Source organism: Nomascus leucogenys, chromosome 15 (genome assembly GCF_006542625.1).
Source record: "Nomascus leucogenys isolate Asia chromosome 15, Asia_NLE_v1, whole genome shotgun sequence".
Lineage (NCBI taxonomy): Eukaryota > Metazoa > Chordata > Mammalia > Primates > Hylobatidae > Nomascus > Nomascus leucogenys.
The window spans coordinates 41,691,687-41,712,648 of record NC_044395.1 but is presented as its reverse complement, the minus strand read 5'-3'; the positions used below and the strand labels follow the sequence as shown (position 1 = coordinate 41,712,648).

The 20,962-nt window shown below is 41.6% G+C and overlaps 1 protein-coding gene across 1 annotated transcript; it reads right to left on the bottom strand.

Annotated features, from left to right (window-relative positions):
• Positions 1–3,863: 3,863 nt before the first annotated feature.
• On the bottom strand, positions 3,864–4,032 carry LOC115838548 (ATP synthase subunit ATP5MPL, mitochondrial). Its single transcript, XM_030828687.1, is given in 2 exon segments — positions 3,864–3,978; positions 3,980–4,032. Coding segments are annotated over 2 exon segments (168 nt in total).
• Positions 4,033–20,962: the final 16,930 nt, after the last annotated feature.

Here is a 20,962-nt window from a genome sequence, read left to right as displayed (position 1 = left end):
GAGACGAAAGGATATTTCAAGTAGCAAGAGCAGACTAACGAAAGGCATGACGTCAGGAGGCATTCAGGAAATAGTAACTGCTGTCATCACTATTTGTTAGACTTTGTAATATGTAAGGAATTAAAGGAGACAAGGCTTAAAGCAGAAGTTGGTGCCCTAAATATCACGGTGAGAAATTTGAGATCTGTTCAGTAGGCATTGATGTTCCATTAAAGCAATGACACTTAACTGTAGGTCTATATCAAAATTCCTGGGTGGGGGTGGGGGAATGAGGTTCTCAAAATGCCCATGCCTTATTTCTGGAAACTGACTGAGGAAGTCTTATTTGCAGCCCAAGAATCTTCACTTTTTCAGAACTCCTCGGCAATTTTTATGAACATCCCTTGGAGAACCACTGAAAGGCTTCTCTTCTGGGAACTGTCATGATTAAATCTGAACTTTAAAAGACTTAAGCAGCCATGTGGAGGATGACTGGGTAGGGCACAGCCAGATAGTTGGGCAATGAGCTAGTAAACCCCTGCAACAGGAAGGGAAATGTAAGGAGACTTGATGGGGGGGGTGCCTGTGGGCGTGTTCTGCTGAGATGAATGTGTGTCAGGGTCAGAATCAGCAGTGCCTGTGCATTGACCAGATGGGAAGAGGGAGTAAGAAATGACTCTGATATTTAAGCTTATGCTGGGAGGATGGTACTGTTCTTGATTGAGATTGGAAAGATATAAAAAGGATCATATTTGAGGGCAAAAATAATGAATCTAGTTTTAAGCATACTAAATTTGAGATGGTAATAGGTGATCTTAGGTGAGTTGAATCAGAAATATACATTTAGATAATCAGAAATGTACATCTAGAACTTGGATGTCTTGTTGCTTGACTGTGCCAATAGAATATGACCATATATATAGTCATGTTCTCTAGACTATGTCTTCAAAATATTCTGCATTAAGGTGGAGTGTCTGGCTCATTCAAATTTTGTTTTGTTGATTTGAATAAGTGAGAATGTAAAAAAGATTCTCATAAATAATATTTAGGAAGGGCCGGGCGATGGCTCATGCCTGTGATTCTAGCACTTTGGGAGGCCGAGGCAGGCGGATCACCTGAGATCAGGAGTTCAAGGCCAGCCTGGCCAACATGGTGAAACCTTGTCTCTACTAAAAAATATAAAAATTAGCTGGGCGTGGTGGCATGCACCTGTAATCCCTGCTACTCAGGAGGTTGAGACAGGAGAACCACTTGAACCCAGGAGGTGGAGCCTGAGTGAGCCAAGATCATGCCACTGCACTCCAGCCTGGGTGACAGAGTGAGACCGTCTCAAAGCAAAACAAAAAATTTTAAAAACATTTTAGGAAGCTTTAAAAACATTTTAGGAAGCCTTTCATTCAAGGGTAAGGGAAAGATGAGGAGTGACAGTGGGGCCCGAGAAAATGCTACAGGACAAGGAGCCACAAGAATGCAAAGGCAGCAGACGCAGAAAAACAATTTCAGCAGGGAAGGGGATTCTTCAGTATTCAATGCTTCTGAATTGTTAAAAAGGGTAAGAGAATTAACTGGTTAAGAATTAACCGGTTAATTAGGTTGTAAAGGATAGAAGCTGACTGTCACTAGCTTAGACAGAAAGAAAAAAAGGAATTTAACGGCAGTGCCTAAAGGAGGATTCTAAGAGAGCTCACAGAGAGTCAGCAGAGCAGATGAACAACCAAGGTTCGGGAAGGGTAGGAGCCAGGGCAGCTCTGGGGGCCTCCTAGGAATCTATGACCCCTCTCCCAGGTGGTGCAGCCATTAATACAACTCTGCTCCAGAAAATTCTGCACCTCTCCAGCCCATGCTCCATATCCTAGGAGAGGGAAGTAACCTAGCTTGAGAGTGTGTCCCTATTTTAACTATGGCCAAGGAAAATGTCAGCAAAGCCAGGCATTCACCCCTTTTCGGGGGCTAGCACTAGACCCCAGGGAGAAGAGGTCACTGAAGGTTAGCACTACTCCAAGAAGCAAGTTTCACTGGAGTGTGAAACTTTTAGGAGCCAGTTTGCAAGGTGTTGATATATGGAAGAGGGCAGTGATGCATGACAGTGCTGTTTCCAGTCCCTCGACCATGAAAGGAAAGTAGCCTGAGAGTTGCAGACTTGAGGGCAGTGTTTTGGGGGCAGTGGAGACTTAACTACATTTGTAGACTGAAGCTGGATCCAGTGGAGTAATAAATTAACATACAAGAAATAAAGGAGGTAATTAATGGCACAGAGACCTAGGTGATGACCAAAGACTTCAGTCAACAATATACTGAATAGAAGGGATCCTGAGGAACTTCATGGAATTACCTATGTATTATATACAAGATAAGATGAATGTCAAAAAGCAGGGAGATTGGATAGTTGCTCTCTGTATATAGAGGTGTCAGTGAAGTGGTCAGAAGAACTTGAGATGCTTGCACAAGGAGAAACAGTGAAATCAACAGGCTACAAAATCAAAGCAGAGATACACAAAAACTCTTTAGAGATGAAAAACTGGCCTGTGGGCTTGCAAAAGTTTTCTATAACCAAGGTAGATATATTAACTTGACTAAGCAAATAATGTATACATTAAAAAGTGATTTTTGTGACTTGGGCAAAAGAAAAGCAGGAAAAGTCACTGAAGCAAATGTTAGTAATTTCCATGTTAGCACTGTCCTAGAGAGGCTGTGACCTGGCCAGTATTTCCAGTTCCGTGGGCCAGAAACTTTCTTACCCCGAAGCCATTAAACAGTCAACTTTCTTAGCTTGTATTCTGCATTCAAAACAACCTTCCTCTTGATTATGGTTAAGCTAATCTCTTAAGGAAGACTGTGTTTGTCAAATAGACCTATGCAGTAATTTCTTCTGAAGGAATAAATTAAACGGTTTCCAATTTTGATTGGACTTTTCATGGCACTTGGCACTGATCATAAGGACTCCAGAATTCTTATAGTAATTTATTATTGAAAATTAATAAACTGATGCCATGGTTGGAGCAGACACTGCTAATTGCCTATCCAATATCTGTGTTTAGTAACACACTGTCACCAGTGGCCCATACATGGCCCTCTTTTACTGATTGATTGTATTAAATTATTGAAAAATAAAAATAATAAAAATTTAAAACTACATATAAAAGATACACTGGTTTGTATTCACTCTTGTAAGTTTGATTATTGTGCAGAACTAACACCTGAGATAAGTGTTTCTTCCTATGGCTGAATAAAATTATAGTTCCTGGCCTGCATGCATAATTTCAGGTCATGATGCTACCTTGGGAGGCCTGTGAGAGGTCATTAGTGGTCTCTTCCTGGTATATGTGCCCTTGACGTCATTGTTTGTTCTCTAGCCACTGTAGAAGAACGTTGATCTTTCTATACTGGCCATTTGGATCAAAGGAAATTGTTGGTAGAACAAATACAACTTGCACAACTTTTATTCCCAGTAAAGGAATTCATTTTTTGACTTTTGTTCACCGGCTTCTATACTAGGGGAAATTAGTTGATTAGCTTTCAGAGGTGCAAAAACTAAAAATAAGTGATAGTAAGCTTTAACTATGTGCCATGTAAGAACTCTGCATCTATGTGCATTATCTCATTGAAGCCACAATAATTGTCCAGCATCTAGTAAGAAAAAACTCCCAGTGCCTCAGCCATGTCTCTGGCCCGTGTACTAAATATTTTGAGTTTACCCAGCAATGACCTCTGTTTTCCACTGTACTCCTGATCTTGATCTTTTTTTATTTTCAGTGAATTTCACAGATCCATTTATTCATGCCACAAAGTAAGCGATACTTACATAAGTGTATAGTCTAACACAGCTTGCTTAAATTTACAGGCTGACTCATGTTTCATTTCATGTATACTCCAGGTAAAGCTGGTTAGTGATGACCATGAGCAGGCGCCAGCGCTTTCAAAGCTTTACTTCTTTTATTAGCACTCTGGATTTTGTAAACGATGAGGCTCATCAGCCCCATTCCTACCCAAATATCCTTGAGTATAGTAGAGCTTCATGGGGATCCACACATTTTACATAATACTTTGAAGCATCTATACCTTTTGCCCACACCTGCCCGTACCTTCCCTCGTGCTCTGTGCACAGCAGCGCCATATCCCAGGGCGTGACCCCCTCGGCTGTAATTACTTGATGCTTCCGTGTCCTCCTGGGCTATAATTACTCCCACCTGTCACAGCATTCTGGGTGATGACTCAGCCAGGTTCAGGCCAGAGCACAGGTGGGTAGCAACTATCCTGGCGACAGCCCACAAAGCCAGCATCCCCTCCAGGCTTGCCCCAAACTTTCTAGAGGGGAATCATTCACCTCACTCTTGCACCTCTTCCTGTTACTCTCACGCCCAGTGTGGGTCTATGTCCACACTTCCTTCTGTAGATCAGGAGCACCAGATTTGTAGTATCTGAACTATCAAGTACCCCAGCTTCTCTTTTCTACCTCCTGCCCCATTGGAATAGCTACTTTCTTAGTGCTGTCTTACCATCCAAAGAGTAAATCTTCTGTGAAAATCATCCCGGTAGTGTTTGTCTTGGTTTGCTAGAAATTTCCTTAGAAAGAGATACTTAGTTTCCTTCTAAATATGGCTTATTATTACAGTATTATTATTATTATTACTAAAATGATGATGGTGATGTCTGTTCATCAGCAGGCGTTTAATAATTTTCTTTGAATGCTATTTTTGTCTTCTGGAGGAGCCTGCCTGATCAGATGAAAATAGGAAAGGAGTCAAATATCACCATGATCTTGGTGACCAACTTGTCCCAATTTACCCAGGACTTCTCTGGTTTTAGCACCGAAAGTCCTTCATCCTGGGACACTCCCCTATCCAGAACAAACTGGAACAGCTGGGCATCCTACCACCTCTAGAGAAAAGACCACAGTGAACTTAAGATAATTTTAGAATCACCACTGTCATTAACTGAAAAGTCTTTTCTAAGGAGATTTTTCACTCTCTTATTATTACATGTGATATATTTAATATATATTATATTTAATATCTATATCTCCAATAGGATCAGAGGGTGAAATATATATATATTATATATTATAACAGCTATAATAATACATTTATTGAATTCTTGCTACATTCTAGGCAATAAGTTAATGCAGCAACTCTGTGAAGTCAGTATTTTTAATTCTAATTTTCAGATAAAGAAAGTGAAATTCAGAATAGTTAGCAAGGTCCCACAACTAGACTTAAACCCATGCATTTAATGATTTATGGATTTAATATTTTATTGTAGGTAAAAAGAAAAACAGCTGCAACAGTTGGATATCTGAGTAAAGCAAAGGTATAGTTCCATTGCCATTTATCTGGACAAAACAAAGATCAAGATACTGAAAATTTATTCTATAAGTTAAAACCAAGGTAATTATTTTGGTAAGCTTAGGAGGATACTTCCTTCACACAAAGTCCAACCTTAAATCACATCATTTTAAGGGTGAAATACTAAAGCGTTCTATTAAAGTCAGCAAGAAGACATGCTTGCTGTCATCGTTATTCAATTATATCCTAGAAGTTTTAGGCTCTAAAATAAAAATTTTCAAAATGTTAAATAAATAAATATTAGGTGTCAGTATAATTATTACTTAAATCATGATTGTTTACCCAGAATAAAACTAAAAAAATCTGATGAAAAACAGCTAGAACTAATAAAAGACTTTACATACATATCCAGAAGAATATGCTTCCAAAATTATTAACCTCTGGAAATTTCTAGTTGAGTATTATAGGAGAATTTTGTTTTCCTATTTTTTCTCATGAAAATGACATGCTAGGGATTAGAGAGGGACCAAAATAAATATCCTGAGATATTTATTACATATCTCTGCGGTAAATTACGTTTGAGCTACTGAGCATCGGGCTCATTGGGAAAAAGAGGCATAAGCATTTAGGGTATCCAATCCTCCGAAGGGTGGCTAGGGAGTTCTGTTGCCTGAACTGGAGGTAGAATTGGCCCTTTTGTGCCCCAGGAGACTGCTAGACCCAGAAGAGGCCCTAGGGAAAGAAAATGGTTGCAGCTTTGGGTCTGAAAGATGGTAGACACCTGACCCACCCTAACTCCATAATTGGTCCAGCACCCTGGAGGAGTGGCACGGGTCGGGGGGAGGTGATGCACAGGGGAACTGTATTTAGAGAGATCATGTACTTTATTGACAAACTGGGGACAGTTCTTGAGATTGGAAAAGGACCCTTTTAACAATTATCCCGGGTATAAACTGAGGCGGACCTGGGTCAACCAGCATACATGCACACCCTTGTGAATGCACCTGGGGCCAGTGTCAGGGGCTGGGTCGTGGCTTGCCTAGGCTGGCTGCCACTCTGCAATGGTTGCTCCCTCTCGTGGCTCAGCTGACATTGTTGGATAAGATTGCTGGTGACCTTAGGAGTGTCAATTTCTATCTTCTGGAGGCATTGTTTGCTGGTTCTTGGGTTGCTACGAGATTTGGAGACTGGGACTTGGGCTCCATATTGCAGGAAAAACTGTTTTTTATATATATATGTGTGTATATATATATATACTTAAATAGTGAGATATATATACTTAAATGGTGAGATATACTTATCTATATTTTTTAACTTTCATCTGAGAACATATTTCAATAATAATAGTACACAACTTCCCCAGGCCACACCAGCGTGTGGGTGCAAATAAGGCCATCTTGTTATGAATTCCCAAAGTTTCCTGACTCATTTTCCCACACGCCATGTGCCCCTAGTTCCTGAGCCTCATCAGGATGTGTCACATGTGCTTAACTCACTCCACAATCTGAGCTACTCCTAACTGCTCCCCCCATCAGCAGCCAGCATCCCTACCACTGTCCTGCCAAGCATGGAATCCCCAGGCTGCTGAGGCTGAACATTATTGGAAACTGGTAACTGTGAGAACCAGTGGTTTCCTATGGGGAACAGGTGTGGGAAGTAAAATTACTTTTTAACTGTGTGCTCTGTTGCACCTTTGGAAATTTCATCTCATACATTTATAGCATACTTTCAGATATAGTAATAATTAAAAAGAAAAGAAAAGCAGTATGGGTAGCCGTAGAGGAGCCAGCTATGTAGCTCCCTGGTTTTTATGTTATATTCTGATTGAAGAAAACAAACTAAGCAGGGCTGCCTGTGAATTAGTGTGTTCCAGAAACAGCCCTGCCATTTTACTTCGCAGTCCTTTCTCTGCTTAGAACCAAGGCAAGCATTCAGGAGCCAGGGGCCAGGGGACAGAGTCAAATACCAGCCATGCCCCCATAATTCCCACTTCCTTCTGGTAGTTAGAGGCTTTGTACCATGATGAGTCAAGCTCACTCTGCCTGGAGTCTCCGCCTTAGCCCCTAAAAAAAAAACTCCAATAGGTTACCGCAAACTCAACACAGTCCCAAGATGAATGAGCCACCAACATGGAACCCAATAAAGGGTTAGCATAGGTCTAAGAGGGGAAAAGTTATTTTTAAAAAAGATAAGTGCTCTGAGAAATACCAATTATAGCTGAAAATTGTTCATAAAACCCTGTAAAGGGCTCTTGACTAAATCATTAATACACATAACCAAACTCCTCCTCTCCTGGGCAGGGTAGTTCAGCCACAAGCATGTAATTATGTAGTTAGTGTTATGGTTACAGAAGTGGCCCAGGGAAGACTTAGTTCTTTATTAAAAGAGGGGACTTGTGGTCCCTGTGAAACCTCTGAGAAGTTGGGTAGTATCAACAGCCATGTGCATTTATAAGAGTGCCTGGCACACAGCAAATGCTTAACACGTTAGCTTTTTAAATTATTGTTGTAGTTGTTTCTATAAATTCAAGTGGCTTACAATGTCAAAAACTAAAATTGTTTTTTTTTTAAACTGGAGTTATTTATCTCAGAAGAGTAACGACAATATCTCAAGGCCATATGTCATAATTTTAGCAATAATTACTCTGTCCAGAATGGCAGGATCTGCTGCTTTTGGAAGATTCTCAAACACTATTTATTCAAGAGGAACAACAATTTAGATCATATTATGGGCTTTGCTGTCACCTAGTGGAAATTTGATTATTATAAACAATTCTCAATAACAAACATTCTGAGCTACTGAACCCCCAAGTTTCAGTGATTGACAGCTGGCTTCTATTGGCTTACATTCTACAGTTAATCACAATACCAAATCTCTGGTGACAGTCCATCTCTCTGTGGATGCACTTGTTTCTGTTTTTGTTATTTTTAAATCCAAGACAGCAAATCCTGTGTGAGCTGCATCATTAGAAGCCAGCAGTTGCAGAGAACATTCTTGGCAACTTCCAGGTCTCCCGGTCACTGGAATATTGCCAGATCCTAAGAGCAGAGGGACAAACAAACAAACACCTCAAAAAAGCTACCTAATCGTAAGTCCCTTTTTAAAGTGTTTTCATATATTGTCCTACTTTATTACATGGAGTACATTTATTTCATTTTAAAGTTGAGGACATTGCTGCTCAGAAAGGATAACACAGGAAGTCAAGCAGAAAACAAGAAATCAAAGCTGTCTTCCCACTCCAAATTCAGAACTCTACCTAAGTCAATACCCTGCCTACCAGGATCCTGTGGTTGGCTCATCAGAAATATTAGGAAAGAGGCTAACAGTTTGGTTTCTGACAGAAGACAAGGCCCTAGGGTTCACAGGCCACTGGGTGGGAAGATACATTCTTTCCCTACTCAGGGTTAGTCCCACCACTCTACCCCTGATCTCCTGCCCTCTGGTTCCTCTGGGCTCTTGCTAATGTAACTATCCCCCTTTCCAATTCTCTAACCTCCCCCTCTCCATGGGCAAATCCCTTCCAGCTCTAAAGACCAAAACCAAAAATCTGCCTTCATCTATATTTCTCTCCTGCCCTTCCAAATAGGCTTATCGGAAGGTATATTCTTATCACATTTCACCTCCACAATTACTTTTTGTTTTTGTTTTTGAGACAGTGTCTAGCTCTGTCGCCCAGGCTGGAATGCAGTGGCACAACCACAGCTCAATGCAACCACCTCCCAGGCTCAAGGGATTTTCCCACCTCAGCCTCTCGAGTAGCTGGGACTGCAGACACATACCACCACCAGACATGGCTAATTTTTTTGTATTTTTAGTAGAGATGGGGTTTTGCCATGTTGCCCATGCTGGTCTTGAACTCCTGAGCTCAAAGATATCCACCTGACTCGGCCTCCCAAAGTGCTGGGATTACAGGCCTCAACCACCGTGCCTGGCCTACACAAATACTTTTTTTTTTTTTTAAGACGGAGTCTTGCTGTGTTGCCCAGGCTGGACTGCAGTGGCGCAATCTCAGCTCACTGTAACTTCCACCTCCTGGGTTCAAGAGATTCTCCTGCCTCAGCCTCCCGAGCTGTAGCTGGGACTACAGGTGCCTGCCACGACACCTGGCTAATTTTTGTATTTTTAGTAGAGACGGGGTTTTACCATGTTGGCGAGGCTGGTCTCAAACTTCTAACCTCAAGTGATCTGCCTACCTCAGCCTCCCAAAGTGGTGGGATTACAGGCGTGAGCTACCACACTTGGCCACACAATTACTCTTTAATGCACCCTGGTGTGGTTTCACCCAATCCCACTCCTCAATTCCCTCCCCCATGGAAGTCACTCAGGTTACCAAGGACCACCTACTTGCCAAATCCAGGGGACTTTACAGTTGTCTGCTTTACTCCTTGGGACATTTCAGGCTATGAACTGTGGTCTCCATATGAAATGTATCCTTCCACAGCTGCTGAGCTGTGGCTCCCCTTGGTTCTCCCACCATTCATTCTTAGTCTCCTTTACAATTGCCACTCTCATTGTCCAAGCTCCCTCCAGGAGAACTCTCAAGGGACTAATATCACCCGATTCCATGTCTTTGGCTGGGACCTCTTCCCTGAGCTCCCATCACATTGGATTTCTCGAGACACATTGGATCTCAAAGACACTGCATCAAATTGTACCCATCACCTTCACCCAAACCTGCTTCTCCATCAGCTGCCTACAAGAGGTAACTAAAAGTTATCAACAGGAAAATGTAATAGTGACAAAATTAGTGGAAAATCCCTGGGCTTAAAGGGAGAATAATTTTTTATGCCATTTAACTGGGGAGAGAGATTCACCTACAGATTTTCAAATTTGTTTTATCTTTTTATTTTGTAAAAGTTTCACATTTATAGAAATGTTGCTAAATTAGGACAATAAACTGTCATATATCCTTCCCGGAGATTTGCCAATTGTTAATACTTCACCACACTGGCTTTATCTCTTTCCACCTATAACTATGTTATTGTTGTTGCTATATTATTGTTGTTGCTCTTAAAAGATAAATACTATTTAGGGCCTAGTGAAAGGGCCTAGAAGTAATGCAACCCGAGTTACAATGAACACACCTAGCACCTAGATCTTGATGCCTACATATAATTCCCCTTTAAAAATAGCTAATTCAAAAGCACAACCGAAGCACATTCACTCCTAATACTTTAGTATTTGTCTTTTAAGAACAGGGATATTGTTTTAAATGGAGCAATGATCGTTCAAAAAATTTAATGATGATACTATAATACTATTATGGAATATGCAATCTCTATCCAAATTCTATTTTTTTCTCATCAGACATTCAGTAATGAACAATGCTTTTCATTTAGTTGTAATCATTTTTTAATGACCTTTAATCTAGAATGGCTCCACAGCCTTTCTTTCTTTCTTTCTTTTTTTTTTTTTTGAGAGGAGTTTCACTCTTGTTGCCCAGGCTGGAGTACAATGGTGTGATCTTGACTCACCACAACCTCAGCCCTCCCAGGTTCAAAAGATTCTCCTGCCTCAGCCTTGCGAGTAGCTGGGATTACAGGCATGCACCACCATGCCCTGCTAATTTTCTATTTTTAGTAGAGACGGGGTTTCTCCATGTTGGCTAGGCTGATCTCGAACTCCTGACCTTGTAATCTGTCCACCTTGGCCTCCCAAAGTGCTGGGATTACAGGCTTGAGCCACCACTCCTGGCCTTTCTTTTTCTCTTCTGACATCGATATTTTTGAAACATTCAGACCAGTTGCCTTGTGGCTTATCCTTCAATTTGAGATTGAGTGGTGGTTTCCTCATAATTAGGTTCAGGTTATACATTTTTGGCAGGAATGTTACATAAGTGATATTGTATTCTTAGCCTCTCTTATCAGGAATCATAAGATATCAGTTTGTCCCACTGTTGGTGGTCACTTAGCTACAGTGTTATCTGTTATGTATAAATACTTTTTTCCTTTTGTAGTTAATGAATAATCTGTGAGGAGAAATTTTCAGGCTGTGTAAATATACTCATTCCCAACAAACTTTCATGCAATGGTTTTAATACTCCTGGATGATTCTTATCTAAACAAAATATTACTATGATGGGTGCAAAATCGTGATTTTCTAACTGTGTTATTCCTTCTACATTTACTATTTGATGTTCTATTGTAAAGAAAAGCTCTCCTGTCATTCTTATTATTTGTTTTTTTCTTTGTTTAGTATCATTAAGAGCACTGATGGATTCTTAGGTTTTATTCCACAGTGTTATAATCCAGTACTGCCATGATTCTTTGGGATTTTTTTCTTGTTTTGTTTTGGTTTTTTTTGTTGTTGTTGTTTGTTTGTTTGTTTGTTTGTTTTGAGATGGAGTCTCGCTTTGTCACCCAGGCTGGAGTGCAGTGGCACGATCTCGGCTCACTGCCAGCTCCACCTCCCAGGTTCACGCGATTCTCCTGCCTCGGACTCCTGAGTTGCTGGGACTAGAGGCGCCCGCCACCACACCCGGCTAATTTTTGTGTTTTTAGTACAGACCAAGTTTCACTGTGTTGGCCAGGCTGGTCTCGAACTCCTGACCTCAGGTGATCTGCCTGCCTCAGCCTCTCAAAGTGTTGGGATTACAGGCGTGAGCCCCTGCGCCCAGCAGTCTTTGTTCTTTTTGTTTATTTGTTTTGTTTTTTATCATTGATTTGGCTAGAGGTCTCTTTGAGATTCTTCCTCTTTGTAACATCCTTGGGCCTTTTTATTTTTCAAATAATTTCTTTATTTTCTAGTACAACAAAATATTCTAGTCTTATCTTGTACTTATGTTGTATTTTAGAATCAGCTATTTCTAAAGGGGAATTATCTTTAGACACCAAGATCTAGGTGCTAGGAGTGCTCATTGTAACTAGAGTAGCATTACTTCTAGGCCCTTTCAGCAGAGAGAACTAGGAAAGATATATACATTTTTATTATTTTTTCTTAGAAAAATCATGATTTGATGCTGACACCTCTAAATTTCCCCCATTCCATAAATTATATCACCTCTCTCTCATGATGGGAAACCTGGCTACCAGAAACATTAGTATATTTACTAATTTACTCAGTCCTAAAATGCACACCAAATAATTTCAGAGTTGCTACACCCATATCACTAACAAAACAATATTTGTTTGAACTTCTTTTTGTTTTTAAACTGAGGGTGTATATCTAAGTATTGTGTTCAGAGTGACTTGGATTTGGCCGGGCGCATTGGCTCACACCTGTAATGCCAGCCCTTTGGGAGGCCGAGGTGGGTGGATCACGAGTTCAGGAGATCGAGACCATCCTGGCTAACACTGTGAAACCCCGTCTCTACTAAAAATACAAAAAAATTAGCCGAGCGTGGTGGCGGGTGCCTGTAGTCCCAGCTACTCCGGAGGCTGAGGCAGGAGAATGGCGTGAACCTGGGAGGTGGAGCTTGCAGTGAGCCACTGTACTCCAGCCTGGGCGACAGAGCGAGGCTCCATCTCAAAAAAACAAACAAACAAAAAAACAAAGTGACTTAGATTCATTCTATATTTTTCCCTGTAGTTCTGTCATCTATTTGATATACTCTTAATTTTGTATTTTTAATTCAATTTTAGGCTTCTTTCCTCAGACTTGATTTAATGTTTTAAATATGAAAACACTAGCATGCTTCCAACAGTCAAAACTATATCTATAAATGGTATACTCAGAGAAGTGTGTCACTCTTTTTCCTATTCTTTCTACCCCATCCTATGTAAACAATTCTATCAGTTTCTGGTTTATCTTTCCTAAGTTTTTTGTTTGTTTGTTTGTTTTGCAACAACAACAAAACAGGGATATACATGTTTATATTCTTTATTTCCTTTTCTTTGTTACCAAATAGTCAGCATAATAAATTCTTTTTTGCCTATGTAATTTGATCCAGAAAGGCTCTGTAACAAGCATAATTTGAGGGCTTGGCACAGTGGCTGACACCTGTAATCTCAGCACTTCGGGAGGCCAAGGCTGAAGGATTGCTTGAGGCTAGGAGTTCAAGACCAGCCTGGGCAATATAGTGAGATCTCATCTCTACCAAAAAAAAAAAAAGTATAATTTGAAGCTTCTAATTATACTTGGGTGGGAAGCCAAGAAAAACAACTTGATGAAACTTTTTGAGAATGGAAAACATGGTCTAGGCCAGTGGTTCTCAAAGTGGGATCATCGAACCAGCTTCATCACAGTACTTGGGAACTCGTTAGAAATGCAAATTTTCTGTCTCCATCCCAGACCTATTGAATCAGAAACTCTGGGTCCCAGCAACCTGACATTTAATAAGACTTTTAGATAATTCTGATATGTGCTAAAGTTTGAGAATCACTGGTCTAGGGTAGTGCAGGAAGGAGGAAGTAGAGAGAATAATACCTACATTTCATTGAGTGTTTACTTTGTATAGGACAGATGTAAGCATCTTGTTTATTTGTATTTATCATATAATCCTCACAAGGGCCTCAGCCAGTAGGGGCTACAACCATTCCAAGTTTACAGATGGGGAAACTGGTACCAAGAGGATGAGCAACTTCTTAAAACCACACAGCTAGTAAGCAATGAAGGCTCGATTTGAACCAAGGCAGGCTGGTTTTAAAATCCATGAGCTTAACCATTGCTGTATGCTAATTCTGCCTTACCATCTGATAAAAAGGAGCTGAATTTCCCTTCATAATGGAATTACAGGTTAGCTACCTGGGGGGGGGTGTGGTGGGGACAGTAAATGAGTGTCTCCAGACTGAGAAAATTGACAGAAGTGTTTGGCTAGAAGGAAATCAAACAAGTCCCAGGAAATGATGGCTTTTTTTTTTTTTTTTTTTTTTTGAGACAGAGTCTCGCTCTGTCACCCAGGCTGGAGTGCAGTGGCGCCATCTCGGCTCACCGTAAGCTCCGCCTCCCGGGTTCACGCCATTCTCCTGCCTCAGCCTCTCCGAGTAGCTGGGACTACAGGCGCCCGCCACCACGCCCAGCTAATTTTTTGTATTTTTTAGTAGAGACAGGGTTTCACCGTGGTCTCGATCTCCTGACCTCGTGATTCGCCCGCCTCAGCCTCCCAAAGTGCTGGGATTACAAGCGTGAGCCACCGCACCCGGCCAGGAAATGATGGCTTTGTGAGAAAGCTGGGAATGTCACCAGCAAGACAGTTGCTGTGGTAGACAGCTGAGGGCCTTTGGCCAGTGCCTTCTGCTATTTGATTTCATTGTTTCCCATCTTTTTTGTTTATTTATTTATTTTGACGCAGCCCCCTCATCATCATCCCCTAACCTTCAGTAAGAGTTTGTTACATATAACAGCAATGTGTTATGGTGCTTTGAGACTTGCAGGTAGAGGGATGGGGTCCTGGTGTATGGACAGCAGTGTGGATAAAGCTCAGTAGCTGCAAGAAGCCAGGCAGTGAGCAGGGATAAAGAATTCACTGGGCAAAGGAACTTAGATCCAAGTCTTCCTGGATGGTATTTAGTGAAGCCGTGAGACTCGCCAAAGTTATGATGAGACAGGTATCATGCAGATATCATTTCCCAGGCCTGAGCACTGGCAGACAGAGGCAAAGGCAGAGAGCAGGAGGAAAACAGGGTGTGGGGGTCCCCATATTTCTCATCTGGACTGTACCGGGAACAACTCACTAAGTTGGTAAAAGATTTACAGCCCTTGCTCATTTTGGTCTCTGGGGCAGCTCTTACAGATCTAATGGTGTGGTTTGGTCCAGCAGAGAGAGGCCCTGAGGTTTAGCTTTTCTGAGTCCCTTCAGTTCACAAGTTGAATAGGTGTGGAGTAGAAAGTCAGTAGCTCTGCTACTGGCTCAGCCATTGCAGAGTGAGGTGACTCTCACAGTAGAGGTTAGCAGTAGATTGTCAAGCCAACAGACTGGAGAGCAAATGTGGCAGAGACCTAGGTTTTGCAGCTAGCAGATGCAGGCAGGGGACCAAGCCAGCCAAGGGTCAATCCCAGGATCTGACAGAGCCGAGAGAGGGTCTGAGTGACACTAGCACAGACTTTACCAGCACGTAGGAGGACACGAGGTACTTCTCTGGAGACCAGAAGACAGAGAGGACACATTAGAGGACCCCAACTCTTCCCCTGTGCTTCATGTCCTGGAAATGACACCTCCTCCCTGCAACCCCCTACTATCCCCCCATAAACTGAGATGCTAGTTTCGGAACCAAAACAGAAGGAGGGGAGGCAACCTGAAAAGCTAAACATTTTGCTGGGGATTCTGAGCATTGCCTGATTGAGAATTGCATAAAATATTGGATTGAATGGAGTTTAATGACATTGGACATTAGTTAATTTTCCCACTAGCAGTTGAGGGTTCATGAGGACAAGAGGATAACAACAATATTAAACATTTTCTTTTTTCCTGTGTCCTTAACGAGAGTTTAATGTTGCCACATACACACTGTATTAGTCCACTCTCGCACTGCTATAAAGAACTATCTGAGACTGGGGAATTTATGAAGAAAAGGTATTTAATTGACTCACAGTTCCACAGGCTGTACAGGAGGCATGGCTGGGGAGGCCTCAGAATACTTACAATTATGGCAGAAAGCACCTTCTTCACATGGTGGCAGAAGAGAAAAAGAGTGAAGGGGGAAGTGCTACACACTTTCAAACAACCAGATATCTTGAGAATTCACTCACTATCATGAAAACAGCAAGGGAACATCTGCCCCCATGATTCAATCACCTCCCACCAGGTCCCTCCCCCAACATTGGGAATTACAACTGGACATGAGATTTGGGTGGGGACAGAGCCAAACCATATCACACACACATAGTTATTCATATGATTAGTTTTAAAATTCCTACCTTCCTCACTAGACTGTAAACTCCTAAGGGCAGGGACTGCCATTTTACTCCCTGCTCTAGCCTCAATGCAGGAAAGCAGGGATATATCTGCCTTAATATCTGTGGTATCTGCAGCACTGAGAACAGTTCCTGGCATATTGTAGGCACTCAATCAATATTTTTGATGTTGAATTTTGCCCATAACTGCTTTTTGAATGAATTAATCAGTGAAAGAAATGAGACAATCAAGTGAAAGGAATACTAGTCAGTGGTTTCCCTGGATTAACAAGGAGAGGCAGTGAGGATTTCACAACATAAAAGTACATTTCTATGGAATCATTATTTTATACATTTTCAGACATATTGGACATAATAATACTTTGCATGTGTGTAGTGCTTTAGGGTTCACAAAGGGCATTCCGCATATTGTACCATTTGATTCTTCAACAGCCCTGTAAGATAGGTTAGGTATATTAATATTTATTTTGTAGATCGGCTAACTGAGGTTCAAAGAGATTAATCAACTAACCAAAGGTGTAATGCATAGGAATCAGCAAACCCAGGGTTATAATCTAGATTTTCTTTCCCCCAGTTCATTGAGCCACACAGTAACAGCCAGACAGAAGTTTGGGGGACTGGCTAGGAGATCAGCAAGGAAGGTGCCCTGGGTGCTAGTTCATTATTCCCTTCCAGGATGCTGATCAGAATTCACCAGCATTTAAAGCTCCCTAGAGAGAAGTAGGGTCACTAAAGAGGGGAATATTTCAGCTAAAGCATTTCCCTCCTGTGCTGAGGTGAGTGTGCAGGCTTCATGCTTACCCCAGGTGGTCATGTTTACCCCAGGTGGCTCTTCCAGGGCAATAGGAGGGGTGGAGTAGGGGCTAGATTCCTCCTCTCCCACCCACACACAAGGAAAAGAATGTGACTCAATTCCTCTGTGTCCCCAAAATTGTGCCATGAAAGTGAGGTTCAGTTTCCTTAGCCAGCCTGCACTTTTAAGAGAAGACTTCATGCCCTTACTTTGCAGTAGGGACTGAGGGCTGCCTGAGCAAGGAGGACTGTGACAGCATTGAGAGACCTTTCCTTCAAAGAGGAGGCTGCATTGCTAGTGCTTTCACCAGCCTGAAGCTGAGAACCAAAGTGGGCATTAGTGTCCTGTCCAATCCTGGCACTACCCTGACTGCCCTCAGAGTGGCAGTGTAGCCTTAATTAGCGGATGCTCAGCAACTGGCTGCCTGGAGGACACAGCAGTGACACTGCTTAACTAGAATGCAGCACCCAGCCTGCACCCTTTACAGATGAACACTGGCATTTCTACCATATAACGCAATTAGGTCTCCCATCGTTCATCATTCATTCATTCATTCAATTTTTGTGTCACTTAGCAGCTATGCATTGAAAGCCTACTAAGTGTAGGAGCTCTACCAGAGGTGCTGACCATACAAAGATTTTTTTTTTTTTAATAATTTACATGATGCTCTAAGACCTCTGGGAGCTCAATGCTTAGTGAGAGAGAGATTTGAAAATAGCAAATACTATGTAACTGGGGTAAGTGCTTAGCATAGCAGTGGTGGGAAGGAAGTGTTGTGTGATGCAGGACAGAATCCTTCAGGTCTCAGCTTAACTGTAACTTCTGCAGGGATGCTGTCTTTGTCTCCTAGACTAGGTTATGTAACTCCTTTTTTTCTGGTGTCTCAGATTCCTGTCTTTCTCCTGTTCTAACACTCAGCACTCTGTCTGGTTATTCCTTGTTTAATTGTCTATCTGTCCATTACAGATGTAACAAGCTACTCAAAAACAAGATCCATTTCTTTATTATTCTCCCCTATATCCCCAAAACCTACTAGAAAGTCTGGCTCACAGTAAGTGCTCAATAATTGCTTGTTGAATGAAGATGAACAGATGTACAATCATTCCCTGACATCTCAAGTATAAGAAACATTGTATGTCTTTATTTTTCTATATCAAATCAAATCTTAATTTGCTAAGATTAGTAACAATTCCAATATTCGCTTTTTAAATTTTCTTCCATCTCCTATGGATCATACCAAAATCCCAGTAGGTAAGCAGTTGAGGAAAATGGAAGTGAAAGGTCTCTGTCCCTTACACCTGCCTCTTGGGCAGCACAGGCTGAGCTCTAGTCTATTGCTACCAGTCAGGCTTCTTGCACCAGGGGGGTTATAGTTATACCTCTCACAGCTGTACCCCTACCAGCACCACCACCCTCATCTAAGTTGTGTCCTTCTCTTGTGATGCTTGCAAGTGGTGCACAGGTGCAAAGTGAGACCCAGAATACACTGAAGATCTCACCCTTCCCAGTCCCTAGGAAGTCACCTCCAGGATGGGGCCACTCCCCACTTTCCCACCAAGCATCATCCTCCTTCCCTTTGGAAAACTGTTCAAAGCACCTTGGTGGCTCTCCTTGCTATTATCTTGGAAGGAGGAGGTAAAGACACTTTCCAAGTTAATACTGATAAATTCACAGCTTTGAAAAGACAATATATCATTTAATTCTCAACAAGTCTCCTTGTTACTAAATAAATGAATATGTTATTTTGTGGAGGAATCTTTTAAAGGACATTCCATCTCCCTGTTTGAGGTAATGGAACTTCTATACATCGACAAGCATCCATTATTTCTGAGCTAGTAACTTCCTTTGAGTTCCAGAAAATAATACCTACGTGCTTGTGAGAATTAATGGAGATCATGTCTTTGACTGCACTTTCAGAACTAGAAGTACTACACAAATGTAGAGTATTGTTGTCATCAGCTAATGATTTCTATATTCTACAGCCAGCAGAGAGACGATATGATAAACGACCTCCTTGGGGTCTGTTCCAATTATCCCATGACAGCTTCCCCCCCCGCCCCACAAACGGTCCTTCAGCCATCCATTATTCTAGAATGCTTTTAACTCCCTAAAAAATCCATGTGTCGGTGTTACTTTCTTTTTCTCTCTTTCTTACTGATTCCTAATTCAAACCTGAGACTGAGGTACTCAAGCCCAAACCACTTGGAAGGGGAAGAGACTTTACTGGTCCCTTTTAATCCTAAAATTCCTTGACTTCTCAAAGCTCCTATATGTGAATGAAAGCAAATCCGTTGTCTCTCCTCTTTTCATTCATTCACTCATTTGGATAATATTTATTTAGCACCTATTCTGTATAAGGCACCATTCTACGCATTTCTCACGTTTATAATTGCCTACACACACACCTATTTGACATTTCTACTAATGCCTGAAATTTAGCGCAGTGTTTGAGCTTGCAGTGCTCTCCCACAACTACCACTGTCAATTCTTCCCTCCGAGCCCCACCCACCGGCTACTTCATGTTTTTCTCTGCTTTATCTTGGTGTCCTTTGATGCCTCACCGCTAATGTGTCTCCACTTCTATGTCAAGGTTCTTGCCTGTTACAGTGTTTATTGTGTTTATATTGTTTGTTCAAGGAGAACATTCAGAAACAGTGAGATAAAATAGTGAGAAACAGAGCATTGAGATAAGTGATGGGATTAAAAACCCAGTGAGATACAAAATAAAATTAAAATGTTTATCTCAGAAAGTGGGACCTGCTTTGTTTTATTTCTAGCCAAAGAAGTACCAGTCGTGACTTATCTAAGTAGAGAGTTAAATCTGGGGCAAATACTCAGGCTTAACGTACACTTCTACATTGTGTGTATAAAGGCACAGTTTCATTCATTTTGAAGAAAGGCAGACCCACCAATATGCTATTTGTACTGTACTCCTCTTGATATCATTCAAATCACTCCTCGCTTGTTTGTCTGGAAACTGACCTGCCCCTTTTGTTGAATGTCTGACTCCCAGTTCACATGGTTTGGTGGTGGGAGTGGTCATTTTATAGAATGTGATCCTGTTCTCTAGTCATAGCTTTTATGGACAGGAAAGGTATCTGGCCTGGGAACTTTGGAACTAGGACTAGGAAGGAAGAGAATGGTTTCCCCTGCTTTCCTATAAAACATGTGAGCAGTGGACAGCCATGCTCTGGTATATAGATTGTGAGAGCAGAAAATGATGCAGATGTAGTCATTGACACATGTTGAGCCCCCAGCATGGGACAAGCACAAGCTTGGGAGTGCTTGGCAAGTATTACATTTTGACTTCTCAGGTGCATTTCATAGAAGAGGGCCTGAGGCACAGAGAGGTTCAGGAAGCTGCCCAAAGTAAAACAGAAGTTAATGGATTTGGGAAATCAACCCAGGGATTCTGGCTCCAGCATCTGTGCATGTAACCACTGTGCCCCATAACCTCTCATCCCCAGATACCAGCTTTCTGGGGTTTGATCCCACCCATCTCTGGCCAATTTTTCATCATCTGATTATGGCCTCACTTTGCTTGGAACTGTCTTCTTCAAACTTTGGCTTTTCCCATTTGGAGTGCGATTTTGTCCCTCCCCACATATACATTAACACAATCTCCAGCTACCCAGGGAGAAAAACCTTCCTGGTTCCTCGTGACCCCCAGGAATGGTGAGGAGCAACTCCCCTATGAAAGTGGGACCTAAATAAAACCTTGGTAAATGCAGCAAATGGATAACTTTTATTAAGAAATCTCTTTTTCGTGAAAATGGAGCATAAATCCTAAGTGTATAGTTCAATAGATATCACAAAATGAACATAGCTGTGAAACGAAGTCAAGATATAGAATGTTACCAGCACCTCAGAAGACCCCCTCATGCCCTCTGCCAAACACTCTCCCTCTCTCCCAGCCCAAAGTGAACCACTTCAAAACTCTGCATTAACTTTGTCTAGTTTTGAACTTTATGTAAATGGAACCCATTATGCATTCTTGCTTATCTTGATTCTTGTGCTCATTGTTAGCTTGTGAGATTCATCCAAGTGATTCAGTGTAGCTGTGTTTTGTCAGCTTTCATGATGTATAGCATCCTGTTGTAGGAATATACCACAATAT